Below are 27,114 nucleotides of genomic sequence, written 5' to 3'. Positions count from 1 at the left end.
ATACGAAGCTTCACTCTCCGCCAGCGGATTTAAAAGCACAATGGCATACGCGAGTAAACCCAAACAACGCCCTAATCGCCAAAGGAAGATAATTTGGTTCAACCCGCCGTTCAGTAAAAACGTTAAAACAGACATTGGACGATCATTTCTCAAGATTGTTAGAAAAAACTTCAATAAAGATCACAAATATTATAAAATCTTCAACAAAAACACCCTCAAGTTGAGCTATTCATGTAGCACAAACATCCGAAACATCATAAAGGGGCATAATAAAAAAGTCCTCACTTCTGAAGAAAGGCAAAAACAACGACCTTGCAACTGCCGGGATAAGTCCCAGTGTCCACTGAATGGTGACTGTTTAGCTGCATGCATTATCTACAAAGCGGAAGTCAAATACGTAGACAAAAAGGAATTTTACTACGGATTATGCGAAGGCGAATTTAAAGAAAGGTTTAACAACCACAAAAAGTCCTTTCGACACGAGAAATACAGAAACGAAACCGAATTGTCGAAATTAATTTGGAGATTAAAAGACGACGGAACAGACTTTGAAATCTTATGGAGTATTGAAAAACGTGCAATGCCGTATAAGACAGGAGCGCGCACGTGTGACTTGTGCCTAACAGAAAAAATAGCAATTGTACGAGCTGAACCGAAGGGACTGTTAAATAAAAGAACAGAACTTATCAACAAATGTCGCCATCGCAACAAATTTACTTTGAAATGGTTGAAATGAACTGTAACGAACAATGTATTTATTTGTATTTATTTGTTTTATTACGTTTTATCACGTAATTAAAAAGGTTTATACTTTAGTTAGTACCAACTTGTATAATTTGTATCATTTGCCTGAAGATTGCTAAGAAGCATGAAACTTTAAGTAGCAAAATTAATGTAGTTTTTTCTTGAAAACAAAACATAAAAATAATATATATATATATATATATATATATATATATATATATATATATATATATATATATATATGCTAAATCGCCCTAATGTGGACAACTAAAGCAAAAAAAACTATCGTAAAGTGGACACGATCGTAATGTGGACATTTTTCGTGTCCACGTAACGTTTGCGCTAATTTCTAACCCTCTTTTGTTAACGCAGTCATAATGACATCTAATTGTCATTCTTAAGGGCCTAACAGAGTACTAATTAAGGTACTGTATGCATATTTTTACGCAGCGCAATTATTAAAAAATAGGCATATTGGATTTGGGGTATATATCTCTCTTTTGTAATTTTCGTACATTAGGTGGACACGATATATATCTTGCAATTCTGAAGCAGCGGGAGGCTATATCTCGGTCGTTTTGATGACGTGGTCTGTAACACAAAGGAGGCTCCTAATTATATTGTTTTTATGCAAAATTATGTCGGTATAAAAGATATATTGCAATTTTATTGGTTTGGCCTGCAAAAATACCGCGAAAATTTTCAGCACATATTCTCACCAGCCGGCATGCCGTACATCCATAATGGCACCTTTGTTTATCATGTGGATTGTCCTGTGGGAACGATAAAGTGTTAATTATTTTGTTTTTATGGAATTTCTCTGCCTTGTTTATGTGAATAAAGTAGATGAGGTAAACCCTATGTTATATTTCACCTCAATGTGCAGAAACAAGTAATATAATTTATCTGATTGCCAAGTTTCGCTCAGCTACTTTGCTAACTAGCCAGAAAAGAGTGGTTAGCTAGCTAATGTACGTTTCTATTTATGTAGTCAAACAAGTAGCCACCAATGTTAGTTATCGAAAAATCAAAAAAATATATAAGTGGCTAAGCTTTAGCTAAGTATCTGGCTACCTTTAGATGGATATATATTGCTATATTTCCTATGTTTTAGGGTTGTGTGAGCACTGAGAGTGGATTTAAGCTATCCATTTTGTTAAAAAAATGGCCAAGGTAGCTCAAGTTCAATACAATACTGTAAGTAGGAATTTAAATTTTGTTGTTGGACTATGTGTTCAGCATTTCTAATTCTTGCCACTTAGTGAAAGCTCTTTAGGAAACTGCTGTGTGTCACCTGAACATTTTAATTCTGTGATTTCATTTTTCTTGGTAACTTTCTCTTTCACCAGGCAACACAGAATAGCTATATATGACATGATATCCGGAGCTTTACATCTAGGATACAAAACTTTTTGGTGGCCACTAATCAACAGGATTGAATTTTCAGTTTTGCATGACTTAATTGAAAACATGTTAGTAGTGTTTTATTCTACGAGGGTGCCGATAAGCCGCATACGCCGTAAAAAGTGCGGGCGTTTTCCGGCTAGTTCGGCGTTTTGTAAGAAATTCGGTATTCGCCCGAAAAAACCCGCATAGGCCCGAACAATGCCCGAAAAACAAAAGGAAACAGACACTGATATGATTCATAAAAACTATAAAAATTAAAATAAACTTACTATGTGGTAGCGAAGTTCTTAAAAGAACTGTTTTTGATGGTTCTTATCGGCACCCTCTTTTTATTCTACAGACCAAGTAATTATATACCCTTCTTTGCCTCTGATTTTTTTAACATGAACTCAGGTATATATATATATATATATATACTTTAAATTTAATCAGAAATTAAATGCTTATATATTATTCATGCTTAGTAAGTGAGTGCGAGTGAGTGCAAACCATCCCGTAAGATTCACATTCAAATGAGGCTATTATATAGCTATTAGATTCAAATGTACGACTTTCTAATCTTGTGCAAAGTGATAAACATGTCACAACTATACATTCAAAACGAAAAGTAAATTTATTTTTTTCTTAATTGGGTGTAAAATTATTTCTGTTAAGTGAAATAAGTACTTTTATATGCCAGTATATTTACAAATGTACATGCTTCGAATATGAAAACTTGCTACCCATGTTGTTGTTTTCCAATTATCTCATGCTTTATGTTGAGCATTGACACCTTTGTGCTGTGGGGTGATGGTAGCAGTTTTAAAAATGGGTGGAATTTTGCTTGTTTCAAGGCACATTTTCCAGATTGTTGTGTGTGAAGTTGTAATTGTTGACTCGCATTTGGGATGAAAATTTCAACATATTAGTTTTAAGTATTTAAGGATATGTAAAGGAAATCTCTATATATGTGTCCACCTTGATTTTTAATATTTATATTTTTGATATGTCCACTTTAGGATGATATTTTCAATACATAAGTTTTAAGTATTCAAGAACATATAAACGAAATATTTATGCATATATATGTTCACTTTGAGTTTTACAATGATAATTTCGACATAACAGTTCTAAAATTTTTAGGGATATGTAAGAGAAATGTCTGCGTGTCCACTGACTCAACTTTTACAATGTGTGCACTTTATGATGTTTATCATTACTTATGTTACTTATGTTAACTTTTGAAGTTGTGGACGACGGACGTCAGTCACTTTTTTCTTTGTTGTTTTGTTTGCTCCATTCGTAGACTAAGTTTAGGTCTGCTTGCACATTTTCAATGTCACTTTCAGAGCTAACCTTCATTGTAAGTCTTGTATCATCTGCAAAGCTTGAGAGAGATGCGTCCTTTACAGAAAGATCAGGAAGATGAGCGGTCCAAGCGCACTTCCTTGTGGTACGCCAGAGATGACTTTTGTGGTGTGTGAGTGGTGACCGTTTACTGAGACGTACCCTTATTTTGACTTTCCCAAATTGAACTAGTTGAATGCTTTTATTTATGTATTTTATTGAAGACATTTTTAATAAAAAAAAGATTTATTTTGTTACTTTTAGGATAAAACTTTATTAGGATGTATATTTGACTAAAAGAAAGAAACTTGATTGTATTTTTTTGAAACTGTGGTGATTTGGTAACTGTAAGTGGTCTAAAAAATTGCATCTTGACACGTGGAGGACGGGGATTTTCTTAAAACTTTCCTAAGATTTTAAGGTTGTTGAGGCTCATTTTCTTATCAAAAAAGACATGTAATATCAAAAGAGATGCCTATGTATATGGTCATTTTAAGTTTTACGAGTTATGACTTTGACATATCTACTTTAATATATAGTTTTGGCATATAAATTTAACTTTCTTTAAGAATATCTAAAAAGAAATATGAATGTCCACTTTGAGTTTTAAAATTTATGTTTTTGATATGTCCATGTTAGGATGATAATTGGGACATATTAGTTCAAGAATATGTATAAAGGAAACGTTTATGTATATGTCCACTTTGAGTTTTAAAACTTATGTTTTTGATATGTCCACTTTAGGATGAAAATGTCGACATATTAGTTTTAACTATTTCAAATATGTAAAAAGAAAATGTATATGTCCACCTTAAGTTTTAAAATTTATGTTTTTGATATGTCCACTTTAGCATGATAATTTCGAGATAAAATTATTTTAAATATTCAAGAATATGTAAAGGAATTTCTATGTATGTGTCCACTTTAAGTTTAAAAATTTATGTATTTGGTATGTCCACTTTAGGATGATAATTTTGAGATAAAATTATTTTAAATATTCAAGAATATGTAAAGGAAATGTCTATGTATATGTCCACTTTAAGTTTTAAAATTTATTTTTTTGACATGTCCACTTTAGGATGATAATTTCGACATATTAGTTTCAACTATTCAAAAATATTTAAAAAGGAAATGTCTATGTATATGTCCACTTTGAGTTTTAAAATTTATGTTTTTGATATGTCCACTTTGGATGATAATTTCGACATATTAGTTTTAACTATTCAAAAATATGTAAAAAGGAAATGTTTATGTATATGTCCACTTTGAGTTTTAAAATTTATTTTTTTGACATGTCCACTTTAGGATGATAATTTCGACTAGTTTTAACTATTCGAAAATATTTAAAAAAGAAATGTGTATGTATATGTCCACTTTGAGTTTTAAAATTTATGTTTTCGATATGTCCACTTTAGCATGATAATTTTGAGATAAAATTATTTTAACTATTCAAAAATATGTAAAAAGGAAATGTCTATGTATATGTCCACTTTGAGTTTTAAAATTTATGTTTTTGATATGTCCACTTTAGGATGATAATTTCGACATATTAGTTTTAACTATTCAAAAATATGTAAAAAGGAAATGTTTATGTATATGTCCACTTTGAGTTTTAAAATTTATGTTTTTGATATGTCCACTTTGGATGATAATTTCGACATATTAGTTTTAACTATTCAAAAATATGTAAAAAGGAAATGTTTATGTATATGTCCACTTTGAGTTTTAAAATTTATTTTTTTGACATGTCCACTTTAGGATGATAATTTCGACTAGTTTTAACTATTCGAAAATATTTAAAAAAGAAATGTCTATGTATATGTCCACTTTGAGTTTTAAAATTTATGTTTTTGATATGTCCACTTTGGATGATAATTTCGACATATTAGTTTCAACTATTCAAAAATATGTAAAAAGGAAATGTCTATGTATATGTCCACTTTGAGTTTTAAAATTTATGTTTTTGATATGTCCACTTTAGGATGATAATTTCGACATATTAGTTTCAACTATTCAAAAATATGTAAAAAGGAAATGTCTATGTATATTTCCACTTTGAGTTTTAAAATTTATGTTTTTGACATGTCCACTTTAGGATGATAATTTCGACATATTAGTTTCAACTATTCAAAAATATGTAAAAAGGAAATGTCTATGTATATGTCCACTTTGTGTTTTAAAATTTATGTTTTTGATATGTCCACTTTAGGATGATAATTTCGACATATTAGTTTTAACTATTCAAAAATATGTAAAAAGGAAATGTTTATGTATATGTCCACTTTGAGTTTTAAAATTTATGTTTTTGATATGTCCACTTTGGATGATAATTTCGACATATTAGTTTTAACTATTCAAAAATATGTAAAAAGGAAATGTCTATGTATATGTCCACTTTGAGTTTTAAAATTTATGTTTTTGATATGTCCACTTTGGATGATAATTTCGACATATTAGTTTTAACTATTCAAAAATATGTAAAAAAGAAATGTGTATGTATATTTCCACTTTGAGTTTTAAAATTTATGTTTTTGTTATGTCCACTTTAGGATGATAATTTCGACATATTAGTTTCAACTATTCAAAAATATTTAAAAAGGAAATGTCTATGTATATGTCCACTTTGAGTTTTAAAATTTATGTTTTTGTTATGTCCACTTTAGGATGATAATTTCGACATATTAGTTTTAACTATTCAAAAATATGTAAAAAGGAAATGTTTATGTATATGTCCACTTTGAGTTTTAAAATTTATGTTTTTGATATGTCCACTGTAGGATGATAATTTTGACATATTAGTTTTAACTATTCAAAAATATGTAAAAAGGAAATGTTTATGTATATCTCCACTTTGAGTTTTAAAATTTATGTTTTTGACATGTCCACTTTAGCATGATAATTTTGAGATAAAATTATTTTAACTATTCAAAAATATTTAAAAAAGAAATGTGTATGTATATTTCCACTTTGAGTTTTAAAATTTATGTTTTTGTTATGTCCACTTTAGGATGATAATTTCGACATATTAGTTTCAACTATTCAAAAATATTTAAAAAGGAAATGTTTATGTATATGTCCACTTTGAGTTTTAAAATTTATGTTTTTGATATGTCCACTTTAGGATGACAATTTCGACATATTAGTTTCAACTATTCAAAAATATGTATAAAGGAAATATCCATGTATATGTCCACTTTAAGTTTTAAAATTTATGTTTTTGATATGTCCAATTTCAAATGATAATTTCGGCATTATTTTACTGACTCACTTGTATTACTTAATTCTCTTTAGAGAACGAAAAGAAGTAGAGCTAATGATGTTAAATCGCCAAGACAAACTGCACTATATTATTGTAAAAGGGGAACTGATCCAAAATCATTTGTAAAGAAATGGATTAATGATCACATTGGTAAATTTGTTATTTTTTTGAATAACTGTTATAACTTAACTTCTTAATGATTACAGAATAGATGTGTGGTAAACATATATTTGTAGGATATGGTGTGTTTACAACATTGCCCCTGAAACATCACCAGTTTGTCCTGCAATATCCTGGAAAAGTTCTCACAAGAAAGGAAGGAGAGAGATTAGAGCTAGAGTATCCAACTTCCTGTGGATCATTTATTTTCTTTATGGACAAAAAGTGGTATGTCGAATTGAGAATGCCTTTTGTTTTCAGTTTCATTTGGGGAGGCACTTGAAGTTGGATCACATTCACCTAATAGCTAAGGTGAAAATAGAAGGTCTTATTTAGGAATTGGAGTGTAGATGTGTTTTATGTAAGCTTGACGTACCAAAGTAGCACCAGGAAGTTAAGACTACTTAGCTTTTACATCAAATTACATATAGACATAAACAATTTCTGTTTTGGATTTTTTGCAATTTGATTTAAAACATCTTATGGTAAAGATAAAAACGAAACTACAAACAGTTCCCTTCTATAGTTCTCTATGTCTTAATATATTTTTTAAATTTTTAGTGTTGATGCTACAAATGAGACCAGGCTGGGAAAATATGTGAACCATTCAAGTCATCGGAAATATTTGAATTGTTATCCAAAATTGATCGAGGAGGGTGGAAATGCATTCATATGTTTGTTTGCTTCCTATGACATTCCTTTAGGAACTGAACTGCGATACAATTATGGAATTTCAGGGCTAGAATGGCAAAAGGTAGCACACAATTAACAAAATTTATATTTTCCTCTTTTGAGTATGCCTAAGCTTGTTGTCTGCAAGTATGTTGTATGTCAAACAGCTTTTATTTTGAACACAGCTTTCGGACATGTTTTAAAAAAAACTTCTAGGATAAAAGATATATACATATATGAAAGAACAGTCAAATAAAACTGTTTGTTTCTTGTAGGATCCAACACATAATATACCATTCAATTTAGAAGACCTAGTTTCAGATAGGCTAGTAAGTTTTTATATTACATGTAATAAATAGTAAGTGTGCATATAATAAGGTCGTCCATTAGCAATATGTTTTATCCATTTTCTAGTTTCTTGGGATCTTCCTTTTCTATGATATTTGTTGTTTCAGGTGTTGAGTAAGAACTTGACCTTGGTCCAAGGCAAGAATAACTTGACCTCTGATGTCATTGCAAAAAAGGTAAACGTGATAAAAAATAAGACACAGTTGATATAGCAAAACGAATGTTGTTTTTTGAAATGTGAACACTGATAATATCTTCTTAGAAGGAGGATAATGACGAAAATGTGGGTATCATTACAGATATTCTCAAAAAATTGCTTGATGATGTGGTGGCAACTCAGGTGATAAACTTGTTATATTTTCTAATTTTATAAAAAATTCAATGTAAATTGAAGTATGTAAAGTGGTAAAGCTACTACATTTTGCTGTTTAAGGAAAAGCATCACCTTATTATTTTTTAAAGGCCAGGTACAAAATCCCAGTTGAGCCATGGGCTGCCAAGTAAAAATGATTTTTTTTATTAGAGAATTGAATCTTTACATACCTTAAGGGAACTTATTTTGGCGGGAACTAATTTTGGCGGATTTGGCGGATTGGGGCAAAATCCGCCAAAATTAGTTCCCGCCAAAATTAAATATTTTACTCACCCGCCAAAATTAGTTCCCGCCAAAATTAAAAAAAATCGCCACCCGCCAAAATAAGTTCCCGCCAAAATTAAAAATTTCGTTGATCCGCCAAAATAAGTTCCCCTTAAAAAATCGACAAAAATCAACTTTTTTTCAATTTTTTATATCTTTTAGAAATATACCTTTGCGCTAGAAATATTATGTCATAATAAACCTCTAATACAAGATAATTTTTAATCAATATTTATGATTTCTAAGTCCTTGCTTGACGATGGTGACGACTTTTTAGGTTTGTTGTTAACTTTTTGCCTTTTTGGGGCTGGTGCAGCTGAGGTGTTTCCAAAAAAGTTTCGAATATCTTTTTGCTTTTTCGTCTCTTTGCTTTGGCTTTTGGCTGTATTTTTTTTACGCTTTGGTCTCTCTTCGGTTGGAACCACGACATCTAAAATAACTGCAATATGTAAGAACGAACCAAGAATCAATTCCTCTTTCGGCTCTGTATACAAGGCTTCTACAAGTTGTTGGTATCTTGCAAGAACCAAAAGATTGTTTACTGTCCCTGGTAAAGTAACAGTTATTTTACAGGGGATCTCCAAGCCTCCTTGAACGAGAGGTGATCTTCGATAGTGTACACTTGTCAACGTGGATTTCATAGACGCTCCTCTGTCCAGAAGAAATTTTGTAACCCTTGAGATTTCTTTGGGTAAATGGCCAACTGGTTTGTCATTTCCGAATTCACAAACTTTGATTGCAAATCTATCGAAAACATTGTTGTTCTCATGAAAGCAGTCCAGTGATTGATTTTCCTCAGGTTTCCAATAAGTTTTATAATAATGGAATCCTCTGACAGCAGCTGTAAACTCGAACGTCTTGTTGTAAGCCATATGGACGTCTTTTCTTTTCTAGCTCTGATGAAAAACAAAAATGTCAATCGATCGATTTTTTAATTGCCTAGCATGAAAATAGAACGTTTTTGTTCTATTTGTCAGTGTAGACCGAACTTTCCCAATTAAATAGAATGTTTTTGTTCGATTGGTTAGTCTAAACGGGCCTTAGCGAAGAAAAAAAGAATGTTTTTGTTCGATTGGGTAGTCTAAACGGGCCTTAGCCAAGAAAAAAAGAATGTTTTTGTTCGATTTTTAGTGTAAATATAGGCCAAGTGAATGGAATGTTTATGTTCGAGTAAATATACAGGATACAGATAACTTACGTTTCCTTTTTTATCTCCCGGCTTTCAAAATGTCTTACATCAGGAAGTTAGCTAAATTACAAGAGAAAGAAGCTCAACAAAGGGCCGCTGAAAAGGAAAAAACTTCAGACGAAACACCTTCAAACAGTTCTAGGGAACAAAGTAAGTATTTCTCTTTGATGTTTTTTTTTGTTATACCTACCTGCGAAGAAGTTTCTTTCTTTGTTTGAAAATTTTTAATTTTTGGTCAAAATTCGCAATTACATAGTGGTTCGTTTTATTCATTTTAGGCCCACAACCAACTGACTTCCAGCAAGAATCATCCCTTGGTTCGTTAGACTACGAAGCTGTTACAGACGCGACTGAAAATGTTAAATCCAGTGGCAAAAAATCATACAACCGTTGGTCAGAAAAAGAAAGATTTGATATCGGAAAATATGTTGCGATTCATGGTGGTGCGGCTGCAATCACAAAGTTTCAAACCAAAGACAGGCCGTTAAGTGAGAGTACAGCTCGAAGATTTGGCAATCTTTACAAAAAAGAGCTGAAAGATTCAACCCGAGAAAAACGTAGCGTGGTAACCAAATTTGTTCCTTTGAAACGCGGTAGACCTCTGTTCCTTGGCAGTCTAGATGAGATGGTACAAAGATTTTTAATTGCACTGAGAAATCGAGGAGGTGTTGTTTCAAGAACAGTTGCAACCGCTGCAGCGAAAGCTCTAATATCACGAAACCCTCAATTTGAGTTGGGGCATATTAAAATTGATAACAGTTGGGCAAAAAGCCTCTTCAAGAGAATGGGTTTCAAGAAAAGAATGAAAACGACCTCCAAAGTTGAAATCACTGAAGGAGCCAAAAAGGAGTGCGAATTACTATTTCTTCACGATATTGTTTCGACCATCGAACAACACAGCATCCCTCACCAACTTGTTATGAATCTGGACCAGACACCTCTTAAGTTTGTTCCAAGAATGAATCACACCATGGCGAAAAAGGGTTCATCGTCCGTCCCTATCGTTGGATCTTCCGACAAAAGATGCCTTACTGGTACCTTTATTATTACGCTTGATGGTTCTTTTCTGCCAATGCAACTGATATATGGGGGGAAAACAAATCAAAGCCTCCCAAAGTTTGAATTCCCCGAATCGTTCTCACTAAGCGTTAATCCCAAACACTACAGCAATACACAAGAATCCATCAAAGTCATCAAAGAGATCGTTCTAAAGCACGTTGAAGACCAGAGGAAGAAGTTAAATAACCCAAAGCAAGCTGCTCTTCTAATATTCGATGTCTTTCGAGGACAAATTACTGAGGAAGTTACCGAATTGCTGAAGAAGAACAACATCTTCCTGGTTTTGGTTCCAAGTAACATGACACATATATTCCAGCCCTTGGATCTTACTGTGAATAATCATTGCAAGCAATTCATGAGAAATTTGTTCACTGAATGGTATTCAAAACAGATCGAGAAAGAGCTATCCCTTAACAAAAAGATCGAAGATATAAATATTCAATTAAAGCTGACCACCATCAAGCCTCTTCATGCAAGTTGGCTCCTCCAGTTTTATAACCATATCACTTCGGCAGATGGCCGTGAAGTCGTTTTGAATGGGTGGAAAGCATCTGGAATTTACGACGCAGTTCGCATGGGATCCACTTCACTTGAATCCCTTGACCCTTTTCAAGATCTATCACCGCTGCCAGAAAGCAATAGTGTAATTACTCAGCCCATAACCGACATAATCAATGCGCCAGATTTATTAAAGGATAGCTTCATCAACGTGCGAGTCGAAAATGACGATGACAAAGAAGAGGAGTACACGCGTGACGAGGATGACATAGACTTTAGTCGGAATGCATTTGACATTATCATAGACGATGAAGAAGAGTAGATTTTTAGTATTTGTTTTAAAATTCTTTGCTTTGTAATGCTTATTTCTACATCTTTACCAAAGAAAATTTTCGTTGAAATTTGAAAAAATCCTTCACTCGCCAAAATTAGTTCCCGCCAAAATTAAAAAATCCGCTGACCCGCCAAAATAAGTTCCCGCCAAAATTAAAAAAAACCGCCACCCGCCAAAATAAGTTCCCGCCAAAATTAAAAATTTCGTTGATCCGCCAAAATTAGTTCCCGCCAAAATTAAATTTTTTTTAGATTTCCTTCGTCCGCCAAAATTAGTTCCCGCCAAAATAAGTTCCCTTAAGGTACCTGGTTCTTTTAAAATTGTTATTTTTGATTCAAAGCTTCTAAGACTCGTTTTCAGAGTGGCTGCTAAGAAATACAAGCTTTATGAAACATAGCACACAATCTGTTCTAGCATAGGAATAAGACAAACTTTTTTAAAAAATGTTGTAAATTGAGTGTGCCAAATCTTAAACTAGTTCTTGTTAAATTTAACATTCTTTATTTTTAAGATGGAAAATATGGTGCCAGATTTTTCAGACAGTGAAGATGAGGGACTAAAATCAAGTGGCAACATGTATAATTTTTGTTTCTTTTTTCTTAATGTCACAGTGCTGGCAATGGAGAGTCTTGGTGTTATAAAGTTTAATATTATTTAAATTCTTTACGTCTTTATTTACTAGGTTAATAAATTTACTTCCCTTTATGGTAAGCCTATTTGAGTTTGGTGCACTATTCATGGACTTTTTAGTTTTGCTTTATTATTGTTGTGGTCATATATATTTCTATGATTACATTGACGGTTTACATAACAGAAATTACGGCACTAATGTTAAATTAATTTAAATCATAATTTGTTTGTGTTAGCATAATTGCTGATAACAATAAAAATGTTTGTTCTCCTTTTAGTCCATGGTTGAAGATTCTGAAGAGGCAGAAGATATTTCAGAGTTGGATACTTTGAATCATATTTCGTCTGTAAGTAATTTATAATTTTGCGTATTCAAGAAATTAAACCTAAACCTTTGTCCATATGAGGAAATCGGACTGGTATAGGCTTTTGTAATACATACTTTGTTGAATGTCATGCTTCCTAGACATAATTGCATTTAAAATTACTATCAATTATATAAATTTAAATGCTCTTAGGTCACAGTTTCAACTCCGATACAGACTAGAAAACTATCAGTTCAGTATAAGGTATGATAGGAACTTCAAAACAACTTCCACAATTTTAATTCATTAAAATTGTGAAAATGAACGCTGTAAAATTTTCATGGTGTAACATTTTTCATTATAAATCATAACGCCATAAATAGATTGAGTGATTTGTTTATTGCCGTCAAAGATACCAAACAACTGCTATTTTATAATTCAGTGGTCAATTCTCTAAGTTTATAATCTCGCGTGTTCGTTTTTAAATTGAAAGTCTCTAGACGCTTGTTTGCCATAATCTAGGAAGTATAAAGATAGCATAAATATTAATTGTATGCCATGAAAAAATTCTGCTAACTAAATTTATTCTCTTCCCTTCTTTAATTTAATTTAACTTAAAAGTAAAAGTCACATTTGTCTTGTTCATAGGCTTCAGGTGTGCAAACAAGTATTGATAAAGGTAAAGCTGCCATCTACATTAAATTAATTTTCTATTAAGCTCCAATGTGACTGATTCTTTTTGCATTTAGTGCAATGATTTTAAGTTGTTATTCGAATTCTGGGCCTTCAAAAAATCCTTCTGAATAAAGCATGTTCTCATATGATATATAACTGGATTTCCAAAAAGGACTCTGTTGTTGTAACTTAGAACTCATAACCTGCTCGCTTTTATTCGTAAATACTAACCCGCTCACCTTTATCAAGTCCCATTTTATAAACTGTTTTTATCTGTTTTAAAAAAGCCATACTGTGTCTGTTTTAAGTATTTATTTTAATTGGTCCATTGGCTAAAAAGTGTCCTTTGTTATTTTGGTTTCAAATAGGTTTAATTTTTTTAGACAATCTTGAGGTTGATTTTACTACGGACAGTCCATCCATATGTGAGGTAACTTGATAGCAGCTTAGTGTATGATATTCCGAAATTCCATACAATACTTTGTTATGCAAACGAGGAAAGTGTAAATGGATACGTAAAAATCAAAAGGTTTTTATCTTAATTGATCATAAGTATTTAAAGAAGATTTATGGTAAATAACACGTTATGCTATAAAATTACCCTACTAAAATAAATTGTTTAATGCCGATTCTTTCAGATTTCTGTGAAAAATGATTCCGGATTAAATGTTGAAGACGATATGGAAATCATTGATACAGACGAGGAAGGAAAAGTGGAGAACAGTATTGCTATAGAGGTAATGTTCCGTGGTCCTATAAGGAGAATGTTCGGTTTGCATAACTACAATCTTTGACGTTATCATTTTTTTACGCATAGTGTCATTTCTCTTTCTTAATCCCTGACTTTTTTTACGCAATCTTTAAAATCCAAAGTTAAAGTTAGGTTCCTTCTAATTATAGGGTTTATTGGTATTTTATGTCGAAAGTATTAATCATATTTTTAAGTATGTACCTCTTTAGCCTTCTAAAATACCCGATGTTGTGTAACTATTAGTTTGTTCTAGTTATAAAAAGCGACTCTATTTTATATATTATAATAAGGCCTAGAATTTACATCAAACGAACTAAAGGCGGCGTTTCATTTGACATTGGAAGGATATGACATGCCGTAGCAATCGAATCAAATAAGAATTGAACATAATGTATGTACATAATGTTGCGATTGACATCTTTCCTATAGCCTGATTTGTATCTTTATTAGAAGAAAGAAACATCTGTAAAGAAAAGCGCCAACGAGGTAGTGTTTATTTTTTGTTTATTTTAAAAGATCTTGACAAGATAATCCATAACTTCACTGGATGCTAAAAATGTATTCTTATGTTTTGCACTTGATATATTAACTTTTATAACCTTTTGCTTTTTTTACTAGAAAGTGGGAAAATCTGAGGAAAAAGAAGCCAAACAGGTAATTTTATTTTTTGTGTGTTTCGTTGACGCCGTTAAGTCACTGCATTTAAAAGTTGAATCCAGACTCTTTGCTGAAACAAGAATAACTGATGCTCAAGAGCTTCTTTTTGTAATATTGGCTTCTTTCCTAAATTGCTTATTTGAACCCCTTTGTCTCCGACAAATCTGATAAATCTGATGCTAAACATTTTGTAAGAATAAACGGTTAAGTAGCTTAGGCGTGATGTTTATTCGTAGATAAACTCAAGACCATTGAGACCCTGTTTTGTTTGCGATAAAAAGATCAAGCATTCGAAATTAAATAGACACATCACTTTATGTCATAAGCATCATCCAGATGTAAAGGATGCTTTGAACATGCCTCGAAAAGAAAGACTGAGAGCCTTCGCTAACTTTCGAAAAATTGGCATATATAATCATAATGTTAAAGAAATTGAGGAGGGCGGTAGAAATTTGTTGCGTGAAAAGCAAAACGATTCAGATGACCCACTTGTTATGTGCACCACCTGCAAAGGATTTTATGCCAAAACCTTTAAAGCTAGGCACAAGGCAGACTGCTCAAAGAACTCCTGTCAATTTCCTGTTACAATTGCTCTGGATTGTACTAGTGATGAGTCATGGAAGCTATCGGATGATCAATTTAAGCAGAGAATTTTGAACATCATCAGAGACGATGCCGTTGGTACTCTTGCCAAATCGGATCCCGTTATTTTGATGGTTGGTCATCGCCTCTATGGCAAAATAAAAAGAAGACTAAACAAAAAGATGGAAGTTGAACGGTCTGTTCGAAGCGACATGCGTCGTCTGGCACATGTTTATTCCAGATTTAAAGATAGGGTGTTGGAAGTACCAAGAGATTGTTGTAATGACAAAAACAATGCTGGTGACATGTTTCTGAGGGAAAATTTTGAGGTGCTGAAATATTCTATTGAATCCTACACTCATTCTGATTTGGAAGTTCAAAAGTCAGGACTTAAGGCAGCCTTGTACTACGTGTTGAAAGACGCCGCCGAAAAACTAATTGGTTATTACCTTGGTAAAAATAATGATGTTGATGCAGAAAAAATTAAAAACTTTTTGGTATTGCTGAAATTACGCAAAGATGAAATATTCGCTGACGCAACGTATGATTTAAACATGAGAAGGAATGTAAAAACTAAAAAACCTGCACAACTTCCAAACGAAGGCGATGTCCAACTAATTCGAGATTATGTGATTGAAAGGATACGCCACTTATCATCAGATCCATTTATCATCATGGACAGACATACGTTTGTTGAACTACGTGATTGTGCTTGCACTCGTCTTGTGCTGTATAATGGCCGAAGAGGTGGAGAACCATCGCGTCTAACCGTTACGCAGTGGATTGAAGCTGAAAAGGATGAATGGTTAGACAAACAGCGGATACAGGATATTGCAAAAGAAACTAACTTAAGCAGTGGGACAAAGATCACATTTCAATCGGGAAAAGGAGTCAACCATTTAGTTCCTGTTTTTATTCCTAAAGATACTGTTGCTGCAATGAAGTTGTTGGCTAACGAGCAAGTAAGGAAAGATGCTGGTGTCCTTGAAGAAAACTCATACATATTTCCCAGTACCCAAGGTTCTGATAATCATTGCTCTGGATGGCATAGCTTAGATAATGTTTGTGCAAAACTTCCAATTGCCAACAGAGAAAGAATTAGTGGTACAAGTAACCGACATCGCCTTAGTACCTTAATTGCTGGTTTAGGTCTATCAGAGTCCGATATGAGTTTGGCCTATGATCATTTTGGGCACAGTGAGAGAATTAACAAAACGATATACCAAGCACCAGCTGCTCATCGACAACTATTGTCAACTGGGAAACATCTATCTGTCCTTGATAATGGTGAGCTGTTTTTCTGTAGTCTATTCTTGTGTATCAATTTTTTAAAAGTGAAACAAACGCATATCTTCTTATAGCGCAAAGTATAAAGAATGACAATAACTTCGAGAAAAAGGGTCCTAACTTAGTTGAAGAAAATGAAAAAAAATTTAGAGGTAAAACTTAGAATTATGGCTGTTCATATTGGCATACTTCTTTTCCTTGTGAGCAGTCAAACAAGAAATTTAATTTTGAAATTCTTCCAAAGTAAGTTCTTTTGACTCTTCATTCTATTCAGGTCTAACTTGTTCGTAATTACCTACATACAGGCTTGAATTACGTTGTAAATGTATTTTGTAGATGAAAATGCTGAAAAAGACACAAGTAAAGCGAACACTGTAAAATTACCGAATAAAAAGAAAATGAAGAAAAGTGTACAAGTGGGAGAAAAAAGACAAACTCATCGAAACGATACATTTAAAAAAGAGAAAACTTGCGGTTAGTTCATTGCGTAACAATAAGATTTTATTCACAAAATATTATGTATTATTGGAAACATTTTCGTTTTTGAATCATTAGAGCCTTACGTTGCAAATAAAATGTTTGTTTTCAGAACAGGGCTTCGAATAAAAGCCCCTATGTAAACAAAATTTACGTGAAAAACCAACCTATTCGACTTAGATGGTCAATAGCGAAAACACGATCTCAGATTTATAGTGACGTCATAAAACATCACACATAATATTTGTTACTAGGGAAGGACAGTATAAATAGTCAATTTTTTTAGTATTTCTGTTGTGTAAGTTAACTTTGTTACAATACCTGATTGCAAAATGACTGAAAGCCGTTTTCCTTTTAGCACCCACGAGAAAGTATGCACTTAGAAAAGAAAAGAACGTTTCTCAAAGTATGTCTTGATTTCCATGATTTTGTGTTTTCAAAATGATATCCTGTGTTGTTTGTTTTTTGTCAGCATTTAACTTCTTTATAAACAAGTTACTGGTTGTTTGCAAAGTGATGCTTTATATTCTGATTTTCCCTAATTTTTTCCTGATTTTTCAATAAAGTTACAATGTTTTTAACGGTTTAGAAACATCTGAAGAATCCAAACATTTTACAAATGTGAACGATGATGAACCTTCTGAATGGTCTGAATCAAGTGAAGATAGCGAACTCGAGAATTCTGTAAAATGCACTGGTGAGGTTTTGTTAATCAACAATACTGTATAACTCCTTACTAAGAAAAATCAAAAAGTACCATATTTTTTAATTTCTTGGTCTGTCTATATATAGTATATGAAATTGCAAAAATTAGTTGATTGTACTTACCGGTGATAAACAACAGCTAAAAAGAATAATATCTTAAAAATTGCTGCGTAATTGCCGAAAATGAAAATATTGCTAAAGTGGAATATTTTGCGTCAAATAAATGAAATTATTGTACTTGAACACGAAAGTTTATTTGATACAACTCGCAGACAGCTTAGATCCGAAATCATCGTATCCGTTTTCACAATATTTATTTCCATATTCTTGAAATTGGAGTCCGAAAATATACAGAAACTAATAAAAAGAAATAGATTATCTTAATCCCTATAATACTTAATAATTATTAATTCGCTATTCGTCGTTAGCCCGTGGAAAATCCACGGGTTCGCCCGTCCTTTTTATACCGCATTGCGTGCTTCTCGCTATTGCGCAGCTAAGCTACCATTTTGCGTGACAGACAGACAGACAGACGTAAACGGGTATTATAATATAGATAATTAACCTTTTTAAAATATGGAAAAAAATTCATTAAAGAAATACTGAAATAAAGAAATGAAAATGATAATAAAGATGGCGGAATTAATGTTTGCGAATTTGTTTTCACAAACCAAAATTCCACAAATTACCAGACAAGGGCGGACATCCGCAAAGTTGAGATTCCAACAATCTGATTAAAGATTTTCAATTGCAACTAAATGAGACTATTCGTAACTTTTTTATTTCGCATATTTCATACAATTTTTGAAAGCATCCATCCGCAAAAATTGCTTCCGCGACAATTTCTTCTCTTCTATTGGAGGACGAAATAAGAATGAAATCATTGAAATTTGTATGCCCTTTTCGTGTATAAATTAATCTTGTAATGTTTTCTTTTACAGGTCAACAAGAAAGAAAATACATTCAATGGTCGTCAGAGCAAGAGGATAAACTATACAAAAAATTTGCAAGACATATAAAAAATAAAAAAAATGGATGGCCTTGTATGTATGACATGTATGTTTTGCACTAATTATGAAAACATGTTTTTGAATATCTAATATTTGTGTATGTGTAGGCTCTGATGATCTGAAAAAATTCGCCAACGAGGAAGGAATTACTGTTGGAACTGTTCGAAATAAAATTAACAATGAAAGAGGAAAAATAGCACGACAAGCGGAAGCGAAAAAAAAGAAAATGAACATTGTTTAATTGTGATAGAGCTTTGGTTTCTTTTATTTTTATTATTTTTACGTTACCATAAAAGTACATGTTTATAATTATTTATTATGTTTACAAAAGTACATTTATAAAAACATGTACACTATACATGTTTTTATAAATAATGTGACAGCTTTTATCATCATCAAATTTTCTTGAGTATACTCTAAAAAATTCAAGTCTAAACAACACATCACTCCGTCACCCCTTAGACGGGGAGAAAGGCAAGAAAAAGTGTTAAAGTCACGAGGATAATTTCTATACAGGTTTCAATCATGTTTTAACAATCAAAATGTATGATCAACGATAATTTAATTCAACTCTCCCCCCTCTCCCATGAAAAATATTTTGAACTGTGTGGTTTTCATAACTGTATGTGATAAGAAAACTGGCTCTCATAAGTGAAGTATATCTTTTAAGGGGATTAATTTTCGCGGGTATTAAGTTTCGCGGTTTTTTCGGAGTTTTTCCAAAAACGCGAAAATACGTCGCCGCGAAAAGTTTAAATATCCCTGATCTGGGAAATTTCCAAATCGGCCTGATACAAAAGACAATGATGTATAACTTTCTCTGGGACATTTTCCTTTCTCTTCTGTATGTTGTTTCGAAATAACTCACCGGAATAGTTGTTTTTCCAAATTTGCATAATTCGCAAAAATAAGTTACCGCGAAATTTTCTTCAACACTAAATTTGTGAAAATAAATTCCCTTTTTTCCCGCCAAATTCTAGTAAAAAAAAATTCTGCGAAAATAAGTCCCCGCGAAAATTAATTCCCTGAAGGTATCTTGTTTACACAGTTATTTCTCGTTTATTCGTGATATAGTTCGTACAAGGTGATACATTTAGGAAGGTTTAAGGCGTTAAACAGATTATCATTTAGCGTACGTTTCTTGATTTCTCAGTCCTTCCTTACGCAGCCCCATTATATAACTAGTGTCAAATGAGAAAAAGGAAAAGGAAGTTAATTTCTGTGGAATTAGTAAGATATAACTGCTTGGTTATCCAGGTTCGTTTATTTAAATTCGAAGAAGCAGCAAATGATTAATCGTTTTTTGTTTTTTTGTTTGCATATAAAAATGTATGAAAATACTGAATTTTATGTGTTTACCCTTTTTTTTCATTTTTACCCTTGTTCTGTTGTTTTTAATAACGCATATTATAGATTTAGGTGTTCTTCTTTCTTTTTTGATTTTTGTTATGTTCAAAGGAGTCTATTACTACGCATGTCATGTGTTTGGAAGTTTCAGGAATACACTTTTATTTTGACACTCTTAGTTTTGTATCTTTTTAAACAAACCCAGCAGCCTTAAAAACCTCAAAATCTTAAAAAAATTTAAGGAAAATTTATAACCCGTAGTTACTACATCATAGCAAAAACAGTATAAGTTGTGTTCGTTTGCAAACTACAAAATGTCTTGAAAGGGTTTTTTTTACTGATTGTATGCTGGGAAATCATGGCCTTTCCACTCAGTGACTCAGGGCAAAGAATATAGAATTCAATGAAAAGTCAGGGAAAAATTTGGTTTAAAAGCTGTATGTGAACCCTGTAAAAAACGTATCGGATCGAATACATGCAAAAGCAACAGTTTTAATGCCCTTAATGTTGCTTAAGATCCTCTTTACAAAGCGCAATTGTTGCATTCGTTGTTTGTTGGTTTTGTACCCACATAAACCACTTCCACGCATTTTGCTGCTTCATTAAGCTAGTTCTTAAATTGTAACCAAACTTTTGGTACAAATTCACATACTCTTAAATACATGTTAAGGATGCTATAATTTGTGTTTTTTCCTTTATATTTTTTCTCCGAACTGGACAGCTGCTAACGTGTGCTTCTTTTTTGTTTTCATACAGATTATAAAAAATATCACTTACAACAATGAGACAAATGTCTTTAAAAAGACAATATTGCAGTTCAATATTAATAATTATCAGATGATCGGGTTTAACGCTCATGTATATAAAATATATATCTGTCTACATTTAGTCGATCTAATGTAAAAATTTTCTTAAAGTAGACACAAATCATATGGAATCGTTATGTAGACACAAAAATTTCAAATTTTTTTTAAGAGGCAAAAAGGCATACAGGGCGCATACGCAGACAAAAAGAATACTCCTTATACAAAAATAAAGGTTATAGGGGGTAAGGGTTTGCGAAAAAACATGGTTTTTATATGTCCACTTTTAGTTCGAATTTTCAGAGTGTCCACCTAAGGTTGATATAGCGTTATATATATATATATATATATATATATATATATATATATATATATATATATATATATATATATATATATATATATATATATATATATATATATATATATATATATATATATATATATATATATATATATATATATATATATATATATATATATATATATATATATATATATATATATATATATATATATATATATATATATATATATATATATATATATATATATATATATATATATATATATATATATATATATATATATATATATATATATATATATATATATATATATATATATATATATATATATATATATATATATATATATATATATATATATATATATATATATATATATATATATATATATATATATATATATATATATATATATATATATATATAAAGTTTAATTTAATTTAAACTGTAATTGATTTGTTTTATCACGATTAGTTTCATTACAATTAGTTTAGTTATTTCACCATTCTTTGGTAATACCAGAATTTGTCACAATGCTTGAACTTGAGTTTAATTTTGGATTTAGTGAACGTTTTTCTTATAAGAAAGACCCTTGTGATCAAGTTATATGATTTATTTTTTATCCTTTCCATTGTCATATCATATATTGTCAGAGTTAAAAGGCCGTTTTTTTTAATAATCGTATTATTTTGACAATGTTTTGCAGGTAAATTTAATTAAAATACTTTTTACTTTTTTAGGTTGAAGCGCAAAGCCCCATGACAAGGACAAATGTTAAGAAGACAAAGATTAAACAAATTTAGCGCATTTTTTTATCTGCAGTGCACTGCAAACGTCAGCAAAACATCTAAAACAACTTTCTTTTTATTGACCTTTCGTCTCAGTGGATTTCTCCGCGGGCTTTATCGACTAGTCTATATAATAATACGCCAGTTCCGTATGTCTGTAACAGGCAAAGTGAATGTGTTGTTTTTACTAAAGAAACAGCCGCGGTAACATGTCACTTTTGCCTGATTCTTCAAAAAAGATTTTCGCTTGAAAAACAATCCAATATATTTTCCCGGCTGAATAAACGAAGGCCATTTTGATTTTGAAAATGGTCATGTACAGTGTGTGTTCAGTGTGTGGGAGGTTTGTAGGCCTGTTTGACTTTTTTATCTTCCGAAAGCTTTATATTTTTTTAATAGTTGTTCTCTGTTTGTTTTCAATGTTGAGATAAATATATTGTCACGTATTTTAGCTACATACAGATCTTAAACGCACCAGTTTTAGGATTTTTGGCTAGGAACGAAGATTTTGAAGGCTAGCTAGCTTAGCTAGCTAGAGCCTTACTTCTTCCTATTCTGTTTGGTATAAGAGCTTTTTATCCTACCCAACATTTACTTTTATGTTGAAGATGTAGCCATTTAGCTAGCTCCTATATTTGGCTAAAAATGAGAGCATAAAATGCAGTTTGGCTACAACAATATTCTTAGCAATAATTCTTATGCTAAATGAAGTTAGCTAGGTAGCTACAACTTTGAATATTTTCCTGAAAACCTTTTCTGCAAATAAAATGGCTGAGCAATTTTCTGTGTTTCCTGTTAAAACCGAAGTTGCGATGAAGTTTATTTGGAAAAGAGTATTACGCCTGTTCAACTCTGTTTAACTGCACTAAGCGGTTAGCCCAGTGTTAACAAAAGACTGATTTTTGTAAAAGGTTGTTATGCCTATGCGCATGTCCAGGCGGCTTACCTGTACTAAGGGATCAGCCTACTGTGACAATTAATTTTTAAACCTTCTTGCGAATCACGCCTGTACGGATGTGCAACACTGTTTCCCTGGACTAACCGCTCAGCCCTGTGTCTGCGAGAAAGTTTTTTTCAAAAGGGTATTATCCCTATACGTTGTGCAACACGGTGTAACTGTACTAAGCACTCAACCCGGTGTCACAATTAATTTCTTAACTTTCACAAAAACTTATTTCGCAAAACAAAATAATATTTTTTTTGAAAAATATGTTGCAGTCGCAACACTATAATGGTGTATGCGCTTCACTTGAACTACGACATACTGTATACCTGTACTAAAGCGCTCCACCTGACCGTGTGGCTCAGTTCACGGCTCTCATTAAGCGCCCCTCAGTCACACCTTGACTTGTGGCTTAACCCGGCGTTTCGACGCCGGGTTTCCCGGCTAGCCTTTAATAATTCTTTTAGTATACTTTGCAAACGTGATCTTTGCAAACGTGATCAACAATTTTGCTTTGCAAAAATTATTACAGTATGTGGGTTAAAAAAAAAAAGGTTAGAATTCTGTTTGGGTACTCGCATCTCGGAAGCTAATATTTTTCTGCATTTCAGTTGTTTTAACAATCCGAAATATAATACCATACGATATTTTAAAAGCTTGCATATTTTCAGGGATTTTATAGCCATAAATTTTATAATAAGTTAAAATTAAAAAGAAAGCGGAAACAAATTTTACTAACATTTTTCTTTTTCTCTCCCAGATAACAAGGATTGTTGAGAACCTTGACATTCTTCATAACCATAATACATTGTTTTATGCTAAAGCAGATATCAAAGCAAATAAATAAATTTACTAATTATATTAGCAAGACACAGCATGAAATACAGTGAACCTCTTTATACTGGACATCCTTTATAGCGGACAATTCTCTACAACGGACACTTTTCTTGAAACGGATAAAACGACAGTCAAACTCTCATAACAAAAACTCCATGTGGGGGACACTTTATAGCAGACATCTCTATGTAACGGACATCATTCAAGGTGCTGATTGACGTTACCCCCTGGAATTGACCTCTCTACGGCGGACAGGCTTAAGAAAGGGTCATACAAAACAAATTGTTACTTGTATTTACTTAAGACAATGTTTTACATTATCTATATAATAATACGCCAGTTCTGCCTGTCTGTCACAGTTAAGGCTAAATAACTTAGAAACGGGTGGAAACAACTGACGTCATCTCCTGCGTAGGTAACTAGGGACCACCTGGGACCATTTTGGGTAAGTTTCCCAAACCTGGGTCCTCGAATCCGTTTTAGAATGGACGGGTTGATGACGTCATCAAAAAACCTTCAAACCCTAATATCGCTGCAACCGTTTGTCAAAAATCGCGATCCTATACATTTTCTTGATCAGCGTTTCTATACGATGAAGGCAACAGGCATACACATTTCTAAAAAAAAAAAATGTGTTCTGACATGTCTCTGCTGACGTCATCAAAATTTAAATGACGGTTGTTTTTCTCTGTTATCCTGCCTAAGTGGATTTTTCCACGGGCCTTATCGACAAGTCTAAATAATAATACGCTTGTGTGAGTAACCATGTGAGTCCACGACACGCTGATGACTTCAGCTTCGCATGTGACGAAGCCAGGCTTTGACATTCTGTTTTAGTTATTATATTGTTTTTTATATTGTTTGTTGTTTTAATATTTATTTTTGTTGTTTGTTTGTTCTAATAGCTGGCACACATTAGGCATCAAGTCCCCAACAGTCCTTCCTTTTTCGTTCTCGCAGCTATCTCCTTCTCGAATCTTTTTTAGTCTACATCATCTTCACGAAAAATTTTTAACTCGTTTTTATATAATATATAAATAATTTTATTACTTTTAAAAATAAATATATGTTACTTTGTTAGCTGTAAAGAACACAATTTTTTTTTTAAAAAAAATGTCGCAACGCAAAGTACGGGTCACTTTTCTAAGACGTGGCGTTACGCTAAAATTTACCAAGTTAAAAAAAACGCGAATCAGGGGGTTACTATTTAAATGTTTAATTCTCTTTTTTATTACTTTAATAAAGAAATCTCTTTTTTCTTTATTTTATTAAAACTAATTTTTATTTATTTTTAATTGTTCCTATTTGTTTTTTTTGTTTTAAAGGCCCCACTGGCTGGTATAGATAGAATAATTTATTTTACACCCGGTTTACCATAAGAGCGCCGTATCTCCTGGATACAAGTTGTTTATCAACTGAAAAAAAGAAAGTCGAAGCGAAGAAGGTTGTCTCTTTTTCAAATTAATCCTGAAAAAAGTTATTTTAAACAATGTTTACTCAACATGAGGTTAGATTAAAGCTGATTTGTTTCTTCTATATTTTCCATTTTTGTTTTGGGACCGAAGTTGTATCGCATTCGAATATGAATGTAATTCGAATTTCAAATGTACAAAACTGTTGTTGTCGAGCAAGAATAAAAAAAGTTTATGTTGTGGTCTGAAATATTTGTTATAAAGAAGAAAAACGTACGATGATATAACCACAAAAAGAAAACTGATTGGAAATATATCAGACATTTTCATACATTTTCAATTTGTTTTCTTTGGGATGAAGCGAAGTTTAGTAATCGAAGTAAAAAACTGATTGGACTTTTATCCAGAGAACGCTAGCTACTACTGAGAAAGCGAAAGAAAAACGGGTGTGTTGTTTAGATTATCTGGTAGAGAAATGAATTTAGGTGAATAACGATATTTAGGCTGTTTACACTTTCAAAGCTAAACTTTCCCTTAAATATGAAGTGAAATATGTTTTGTCTTGCGCCTGAACATATTCTGTTTAGTAAGAATATACTCAGGGTCAGTTAAGAATATCTTAAGAATATGTCCAACCTCGATTATTTGTTCTAAATATAAAAAGAATTTGCCAATAGCTATAGCAACATATATCAAGCTTCATTTTATTGAGGCATTATATATTTTTAGGCCACGAGGATAGTATTTGTCAAGAAAGTTAAGAAATTTTTTTTGTAAGAATATACTCTAAACAATATGTCAGAATATCCTAAGAATATGTCTAAGCTTGATTGTTTGTTTTAATATAAAAATGTGAGCAAGCTTTATTTTATTATTATAGCCCTGCTAAAAATATATTAGGAACAATAGGAATAGTATTTGTCAAGAAAGTTAAGGACATAAAGGCTGAAACGGAATAACACAATTCTTCTAAAATACGAGGTGTATATCCAGATAAGAATTTTATAAACAATAAAAATAATTTTTACGTTGTTACTGCTTTTAACGCTAAGACGTGGGTTATGTCGTTATAGTTAACCTTAATGTAAACAAAGTTAAATCAATGTTTACATCTGTTACGTTACCGTTTAAAATATTATTCGATTCTTAAATTCGAAAACACTGCATTGTTATCATGCACGGCATGTTTGCGCATTGGGGGGGTTGCTGTATGCAATAGACTAAATAGTTAGTTTGGTATGATCGTATGATGCATTAGAAACTGTATGTTGTGGAAATTTTGCAATAACCTTTTTTGTGTGACTTAACGATTTTTTCTAATGTCTGGTATACCACTTTCCCTGGTGTACTTCTGGCATGGCAAAGCAAGTATATAGTTTTAGCAGATTTAGATTTTTACATAACCGTTGTTAGCCAACTTTGATTTTGTTAGACCTTTTGCATTTTTGTTGTTGTTGAACCTGCTCATATTTTTAAGCGTTCTGTTTCAGCGGGTATAAATATAACGCAGATTGTTAGCAACCTCAATCCCAGGGCTTTTTTAATTCTTTTTTTTATTACTTCACATGCTTATTTTTTTGGACGTTTTGTTTCAGCGGTTACAAACATAGAGTAATGCAAATTGTGACTTTTAAAAATTCAAATTCCTATGTTCTAAGTTTTTATTTTACACCCCTCAAAAGGACTCAATGAGAGATTCAGTGGATTCTTCCACGGGGATTCGGCTAGTCTATATAATAATACGCTTGTTTGTGTAACCATGTGAGTCCACGACACGCAAAGTACGGGTCACTTTCTTACGAGGTGGCGTTATGCTAAAATTAACCAAGTTGAGAAAGCACAAATCAAGGGGTTACTATTTAAACTTTTAATTCTTTTTTTTCGTTATTTTAAAAAATAAAACTCATTTTTTTACTTTATTAACACTGAATTTTTATTTTTATTTTTAAATGTTTCTATTTGTTT

At 32.0% G+C, this 27,114-nt stretch overlaps 3 protein-coding genes across 7 annotated transcripts; all 3 read left to right on the top strand.

Annotated features, from left to right (window-relative positions):
• Positions 1-992: 992 nt before the first annotated feature.
• On the top strand, positions 993-8,573 carry LOC130629304 (N-lysine methyltransferase KMT5A-B-like). 2 transcript variants are annotated; one of them, XM_057442464.1, is made up of 8 exons: positions 993-1,595; positions 1,859-1,941; positions 6,769-6,886; positions 6,973-7,123; positions 7,457-7,649; positions 7,843-7,896; positions 8,023-8,091; positions 8,178-8,573. In XM_057442464.1, exons 2-8 carry the CDS (start codon positions 1,909-1,911, stop codon positions 8,286-8,288), a joined length of 729 nt encoding a protein of 242 aa, XP_057298447.1. In that variant the 5' UTR covers positions 993-1,595; positions 1,859-1,908; the 3' UTR covers positions 8,289-8,573. The 2 variants fall into 2 exon arrangements, with proteins under 2 accessions (XP_057298447.1, XP_057298448.1); XM_057442465.1 differs by having other exon boundaries at positions 993-1,941.
• A 1,182-nt stretch (positions 8,574-9,755) lies between these two features.
• On the top strand, positions 9,756-11,699 carry LOC130629303 (uncharacterized). Its single transcript, XM_057442463.1, has 2 exons — positions 9,756-9,891; positions 10,020-11,699. The coding sequence occupies exons 1-2, from the start codon at positions 9,780-9,782 to the stop codon at positions 11,618-11,620; spliced, it is 1,713 nt and encodes a 570-aa protein (XP_057298446.1). The 5' UTR covers positions 9,756-9,779; the 3' UTR covers positions 11,621-11,699.
• A 288-nt stretch (positions 11,700-11,987) lies between these two features.
• Positions 11,988-20,228, top strand: LOC130629302 (uncharacterized). Of its 4 annotated transcripts, XM_057442458.1 has the most exons (16): positions 11,988-12,208; positions 12,315-12,339; positions 12,541-12,609; positions 12,781-12,831; positions 13,216-13,246; positions 13,626-13,672; positions 13,881-13,979; positions 14,444-14,479; positions 14,612-14,647; positions 14,887-16,519; positions 16,594-16,671; positions 16,856-16,993; positions 17,355-17,402; positions 17,586-17,693; positions 18,643-18,744; positions 18,819-20,228. In XM_057442458.1, the coding sequence occupies exons 1-16, from the start codon at positions 12,144-12,146 to the stop codon at positions 18,950-18,952; spliced, it is 2,700 nt and encodes an 899-aa protein (XP_057298441.1). In that variant the 5' UTR covers positions 11,988-12,143; the 3' UTR covers positions 18,953-20,228. The 4 variants fall into 4 exon arrangements, with proteins under 4 accessions (XP_057298441.1, XP_057298442.1, XP_057298444.1 ...); XM_057442459.1 differs by lacking the exon at positions 12,781-12,831; XM_057442461.1 differs by lacking the exon at positions 16,594-16,671.
• The last annotated feature ends 6,886 nt before the right edge of the window (positions 20,229-27,114 follow it).

The sequence above is a fragment of the Hydractinia symbiolongicarpus genome, chromosome 15, assembly GCF_029227915.1.
Source record: "Hydractinia symbiolongicarpus strain clone_291-10 chromosome 15, HSymV2.1, whole genome shotgun sequence".
Taxonomy (NCBI): Eukaryota; Metazoa; Cnidaria; class Hydrozoa; order Anthoathecata; family Hydractiniidae; genus Hydractinia; species Hydractinia symbiolongicarpus.
The sequence above is the reverse complement of the archived record's forward strand: the minus strand, read 5'-3'. Positions and strand labels throughout refer to the sequence as shown.